The following is a 6,623-nucleotide window of genomic DNA, read 5'->3' as shown; positions in this document are numbered from 1 at the left end:
ACTTAGGGTTTTCTAGTGGTGTTTTTCTTTTTTTTTTTGGTCAGTCGTGGGGCTTGAACTCTGGGTCTGGGCGCTGTCCCTCAGCTCGTCAGCTCAAGGCTAGCGCTCTACCACTTGAGCTACAGCGCCACTTCTGGTTTTCTGGTGGTTTATTGGAGATAAGAGTCTCACAGACTTTCCTGCCCTGGCTGGCTTTGAACAGCAATCCTCAGATCTCAGCCTCCTGAGTAGCTAGGATTACAGGCATAAGCCACTGGCGCCTGGCTCTTTGCTCAGTTTTTAAACTAGCTTGTCATTTTATTGTTAAATTATTTGAGTTCTTTATATAGTCCAGGTGCATCCTATATATGTAAATGTTTTTAAATAATAATAATGGCTAACACTCATTTAACATGTTAATAAATGTAACTTTTGGGTATTTAGCTATGAAGATTTAATCATAAAAACCACAAAAAAGAAAATTAAAGGTTTCAAAAGATAAAATTAGTATATTTTAATTAAATATGCAATGTCTTTTTTTGTATTTTTGTTGCTTTTGTTTACTTTTTGTCTTGTTTGTAAGTTTATCTGCAATGTAATATTTATATATTTATCTTGTCAGTTCTGGGGCTTGAACTCAGGGCCTGGGCACTGTCCCTGAGCCTCTGTGCTCAAGGCTAGCACACTACCACTTGAGCCTCAGCACCACTTCTAGCTTTTTTGGGCTAGTTTATTGAAGATAAGAGTCTCATGGAGACTTTTCTACCCAGGCTGACTTTGAACCATGATCCTCAGATCTTAGCCTTCTGAGTAACTAGGATTATAGGTGTGAGGCCAGCTTGCAGTGTAATTTTTAAAAAAGCTCAAGCAACGTATGAGATTCAACTATGACTTACTCTGCCACGTTCAACTTGTGTGGTCAACATTACAACCATGGAGGAGCCCTGTTCCCATGTCATTTGCCAAAAATCTGTACAAGTATGTGGTAATGGACCTTGACAAGCAATATACTGATTAATGATACTTGAAGAAGGAATTTCCATCTAAAAAGAAAAAAAATTAAAATAACATCTTTTGCATTACTTCTTTTTAACAAGGAATGTGAAAAGTATTCACTTAAATTTTACATACCTAGCTTCATAAACTGCAATCTGTAAAACACTTTATCAATATTTTCTTATTTTAGCCATAGAATATTTTTCTTGACAATGTCTAAATGTTATACATTCTTATCTTTCAATTAGTGGAAAGAGGGATTTAAGTATTTTCCAAAACATTTTGTGTTTTTTGTTTTTTCATTGTAAGCCTGCCAAGTGCTGGGTTATAGGCTTATAGGCATGTGCCACCATACATAGTACTATTATTATTATTTTTTTTGGTCATGAGGCTTGAACTCTGGGCCTGGGCGCTGTCCCTTAGCTCTTCAGCTCAAGGCAAGTGCTCTACCACTTGAGCCACAGCACCACTTCCAGTTTTCTGGTGGTTAATTGGAGATAAGAGTTTCACAGGCTTTCCTGCCCGGGCTGGCTTTGAACTGTGATCCTCAGAGCTCAGCCTCCTGAGTAGCTAGCATTACAGGTGTGAGCCACCAGTGCCTGGCACTATTATGGTTTTAACAACACACCAATAGCCTATTTCAGAGGCAGAGAGTTGGTACAGAAATATGAAAATTGTATCTGTAAAAAGCTGATTGCTACCTTTTCTGAGGTAGAAAAGTTCTACCATTTATGTTAGTTTGAATTATGCGTATAAAACAACTTTAGTGGCTATTATTAGAAGGCTATTTTAAGTAAGTTTTCAGAAGGTGGTAAGATATTAAATATTGGAAAAGATAAGCCACCAACTTACTATATTTGAGGTTAAAAAAAAAAGAGGTGAAATATACATACAACAATTCAAAGAATACCGAACAGAGAGAAGGAAGTCTCCTTCTAATCCCAGCTTCTACTTAACACTCAGAAGGTCAATCTTTGTTATTAGTTTCTAATACACTTATTCTTTAAATATACAACACATAATGTACATGTAAAACTATCTTCTCAAATGTACAAGTCGTTATGTTGAAAAACAAACTTGACAACTTTGGTGGGGGGAGAGGATGGGGGGAGGAAGGTATGGGAAGGGATGGGAAGGGGAAACAAAGGAGGAGGCAACAATGCTTGAGAAGAAATGTAATCGTTATCTTGGCATGTAATTGTAACCCCTCTGTACAGTATTTTCACAATAAAAAAATAATCTCACAAAGCCATAAACAGACAAAAATTTAAATAAATACAATTATTACTGGCTTAAAAAAACCTATCTTCTCAAGAGAGGGTAACAACATTCAAAAAGAATGTACTCATTACCTAACTTATGTAACTGTAACCCATCTCTGTAAATCACCTTTACAATAAAATTTTAAAAAACAAACAAAAAATAAAACTGTCTTATTTTTCTGTAAACAATTAAAATAATACCATATATTCTTCTGAATCATTTTCTTTGAGATATGTCAAGTTAGTGCATAAAATTACTACTTTTAATGAATCCTATATAAAATATGCTATAATTTATTTAACAGATATTCAAGGCATTGCTAATTTATTTGTTACCAGTTAGAAGGCTGAACTAATAATTTTGTCAATCTAATGGCTTTTGTGCAAATGTAAAAAAATCCATACGGACAGCAGGAATAAATGAGAATTGCTGGGTCAAAACATGTGTGTTTAAATTTCTGGCAGTGGCAAATTGCTTTCTCAAGAGATTCTACCAATTCATACTTTCACCAATAATGTATGATGAATGCATTCGCCTTTATACTCATTAATATATAATCTTTTATCCCAAACTGTAAAACTCTCAATCCTCTGAAATGTACTTGATAACAAAATCTGATCTCTTCTGAACAAATACTTTTACTCTATTAGTCCCACTTAGTTGGAAAATCCATAGTTTGCAAATGATTACAAGACACTTCTCTCATAATCTCTTAGATATGTTATTTGTACAATATTATATTTATGCTATATGCAATGAGTAACTGTGTGTGTGTGTGTGTGTGTGCGCGCGTGTACGCGCCAATCCTGGAGCTTTAATTCAGGGCCTGGGTACTGTTCTTGAGTTTTTGTGTGCAAGGCTAGTGTTCTATCAATGAGCCATAGTGCCACTTCTAGCGTTTTTCTTTTGTTTTTTGTTTTTTGCCAGTCCTGAGGCTTGAACTCAGGGCCTGGGCACTGTCCCTGAGCTTCTTTTGTTCAAGGCTAGCACTCTACAACTTGAGCCAAAGAGCCACTTCTGGCCTTTTCTGTTTATTTGGTACTGAGGAATCAAACCCAGGGCCTCATGCATGCTAGTCAAACATTCTAACACTAAGCCACATTCCCAGCCCCTTTCTAGCTTTTTTTTTTTGAAGGTAATTGGAGTCAAGAGTCTTGCAGGCTTTCCTGCCCAGGCTAGTTTCAAACCATGATTCTCAGATCTCAACCTCCTGAGTAGCCACAATTACAGGTGTGAACCATTGATGTTAGTCTAAAAGTTCAAAAAATCTGAATCTTAAAGTGTATTTCATTCTAAAGTTTCAGGTAAAGGATATGGACCTGTATAAAGTATTATCACACTTTTGGTCTTTCAATCTCATAGTTAAATAATAGTTTTGCCAGACACAGGTGGCTCATGCCTATAATCCTAGTTACTCAGGAAGCTGAGATCTGAGGATAATAGTTCAAAGCCAGCCTGAGCAGGAAAAGCCATGAGATTATGATATCCAGTTAGCCACCAAAGAGCTGGAAATAGAACTATGGCTTAAGTGGCAGAGTCTTAGCCTTGAGTAAAGCTCAGGGAAAGTGCCCAGGCCTCAGAACTTGCACAAAAACTGAATGTATTTTGTGTTTGATATTTATTATTTTTGTGTTTTAATGACATTGTGGTTTTGCTAAAAAATAAAACAAGAACAAGCGATTCTCCTGCCGCAGACTCCCAAGTGTTGGGTGCCACTGTACCTGGCTATTTATAGGTAATATAAAAACTTCTTTTCTGAAATATTAAATTCTCAAATACATAGGAGAAGTATAGCTTAATGAGATGATATATAAATTTACATTACAATAATCGGGAAGTGAGGACGAACATGACAACTACTGAAGCTGAGTGCTGTGTACATGCAGGCCATTTAACTTTTGTCCTTCTGCACATTTGGAATTTTAAGTTATATAAAAAAGTAGTGATCCTTTTTTCGCTTAGGGGCAAAGGAACCCTCCTTGCAATGAATATATATTAGAGAATTGACTCAACCTACTCATTAGGTAGCCTGTTTATGTCCAGTGATTTAAAAGGCTACCTTTACTATAAACAAAATTCTAATATTAATACTTGAAACTATTTCTGGACTGACAGTTCTATTTCCTACTTTATCTGTATATTAAAATATCTGCAACCAATTATTTTCTTTAATATTACTTTGACGTTTTCCAATATCTGAAAATTTTAATCTTCTATTAAAGTTAGACTTTCAATAAAAAGGGGTTAATCTCAAAGTTTATAGTGGTCCTTTATTATTTGAAATAAAACCATAATTTTAAAACTTACATTTATATAGTTTGCATTGATGTAGTCTTCACTGCCTTTTAAAATAACCCGTGTAGCATCATCTGAAAAAATTGAAAAGAAACAATGGGTTTTTGTTTTGGTGCTTGTGATTAGAGTCTTGCACATCTAAGCAAGAAGCTCTATTAAGTAGTTATTCCCCAGACCAGAAATGATATGTCAATGAAGTTATTAAACTTAACAGAGATGATAGATACTTACAAGGTGAAATGTCTCTATATCTATTTTTGGAAATGTTCTGAGGTAATTTGGCACAACACATTGTCATTCCAGGTTTTTTCCGATATAGTTGCTTAAAAGAAAAAAAAATCCCAATAAGCCTGATTATCAACAAATTCATTGTTTTTTAGACTTGTTTCTATAACAACAGGAAATAGGTTCTCTGACTGCTTCATCTACACTATGATATATATTAATTAGGCTAGAACTGAACCAAAATTGTGAAACTTAGTTCCATAGTTGCTGACATGGATTATTACATTTTAAAAAATGGTAAAAGAAATAAATAATAATTTTACTCACTGAAGTATTTGATATTTTGAATACCAAGTCTGCAGAATACATTTAGCTTTTATCTAGTTTGGAAGTATATACAGCCAGAAATTGAGAACTTTCATTTAAAAGAAAAGTTGAGGGGCTGGGAAGGTGGCTCAGTGGTAGAGCGCTTGCCTTGCATGCATGAGGCCCTGGGTTCAATTCCCCAGCACCACATAAGCAAAAAGAAAAAAAGCCAGAAGTGGCGCTGTGGCTCAAGTGGTAGAGCGCTAGCCTTGAGCTTAAGAGCTGAGGGACAGCACCCAGGCCCAGAGTTCAGGCCCCATGACTGGACACCCCACCCAAAAAAAAAGAAAAGTTGACATGAGTTATAAGTATACATACCCTTATCTATAACATATACTTCAGAGTAACAAATATTCAAAATTGCCATTTTAAAAACCACATGAAAAACCTTACAAATTTATAAAATAAAAAGTAAGTTCATTTAATATAAAGCCTTTCAAAATCCACTGTATACTCACTAATCAATATACTGATTATACACCTTGAAACAAGGTGTACCTTTTTTGTTAGGGGGTGAGGGGGCTTGACAAAATGATGGGAAGACAAATGGGTGAACAGTCATTATTGTATTCAATGTACACATGTAACTATGGAATCTGGTAACGTGAGAGGATAGGTGAAGTTAGGAGAGATGAGGGAGAAGGCTGGAAAGGGGTGACACTGATCAAGATGCATTATATTTATAAACTGACTACAGGGACAAATATAGCCAGAATAATCAATGTACACATGTGATAAAGGTAGTAGAAAATGAGAAGTGAAGGGACAGATAGGATGGAAGGAAATGATGGAAGGTGTGACTGATCAAGGAGCACACTGGACACTTAAGTAGACATGTTAAATTGTAATGCCCTTTTGAAGTTTAGAAAATAAAAACAAAAGTACCTAAGAAGTATTAATAAGATGAGACGTTTGGTTACAACTGACAAAAATCTGAGAAAGATTATATAAGACAAGGTAAGAACATCAAATATTAGAGCTTTTTTCTTTTAACTCAGGATTTAGTCTTTGTTTTGTAGAATGATGTTCTTGCTACATGTAGCCCAGACCAGCCTTGAGCTCATAATCATCCTGCCTATACCTTCTGAGTGCTAGAATTATATGCAAGTATCACTTTACTCAGCTCAGAGTATTTTAAATCTCCAATAGCCTATCCATAGCTTCTACCTCTCATTAAAAAAAAAATCAGTTTGTTCCAACTTTCTAAAGGATATCCATTCATATAATCATAACTAGGATGACAGTAACAATGAAAAAAAACTTCAAATACTTTTTGTTCAACATATTTCCAGATATTGCTTTATTTTATTAATCAAGAAGTAGTGCAGGCCTGGGAAGGTAGCTCAGTGGTAGAGCACTTGTCTTTCATGCCTGAGGCCCTGGGTTCGATTCCTCGGTACGACATAAGCAAAAAGAAAAAAGCCGGAAGTGGCGCTGTGGCTCAAGTGGTAGAGCGCTAGCCTTGAGCTGAAGAGCTGAGGGACAGCGCCCAGGCCCCA

The 6,623-nt window shown here is 35.7% G+C and overlaps 1 protein-coding gene across 1 annotated transcript in view; it reads right to left on the bottom strand.

Moving 5' to 3' along the window:
* Positions 1 to 6,623, bottom strand: part of Ptpn4 (protein tyrosine phosphatase, non-receptor type 4 (megakaryocyte)) — a 139,556-nt gene that overhangs the window by 16,505 nt on the left and 116,428 nt on the right. Inside the window, exons 20-22 of the mRNA XM_013020668.1 lie at positions 4,765 to 4,855; positions 4,546 to 4,607; positions 876 to 1,022 (exon numbers count right to left, since the gene is read on the bottom strand). Coding sequence (XP_012876122.1) covers positions 876 to 1,022; positions 4,546 to 4,607; positions 4,765 to 4,855 — 300 coding nt within the window. The remainder of the gene's footprint in view (positions 1 to 875; positions 1,023 to 4,545; positions 4,608 to 4,764; positions 4,856 to 6,623) is intronic.

This window comes from Dipodomys ordii, unplaced genomic scaffold, assembly GCF_000151885.1.
Source record: "Dipodomys ordii isolate 6190 unplaced genomic scaffold, Dord_2.0 Scaffold52, whole genome shotgun sequence".
Taxonomy (NCBI): domain Eukaryota; kingdom Metazoa; phylum Chordata; class Mammalia; order Rodentia; family Heteromyidae; genus Dipodomys; species Dipodomys ordii.
Note: the sequence above shows the minus strand (reverse complement) of the source record. Positions and strands in the feature narration are given on the sequence as shown.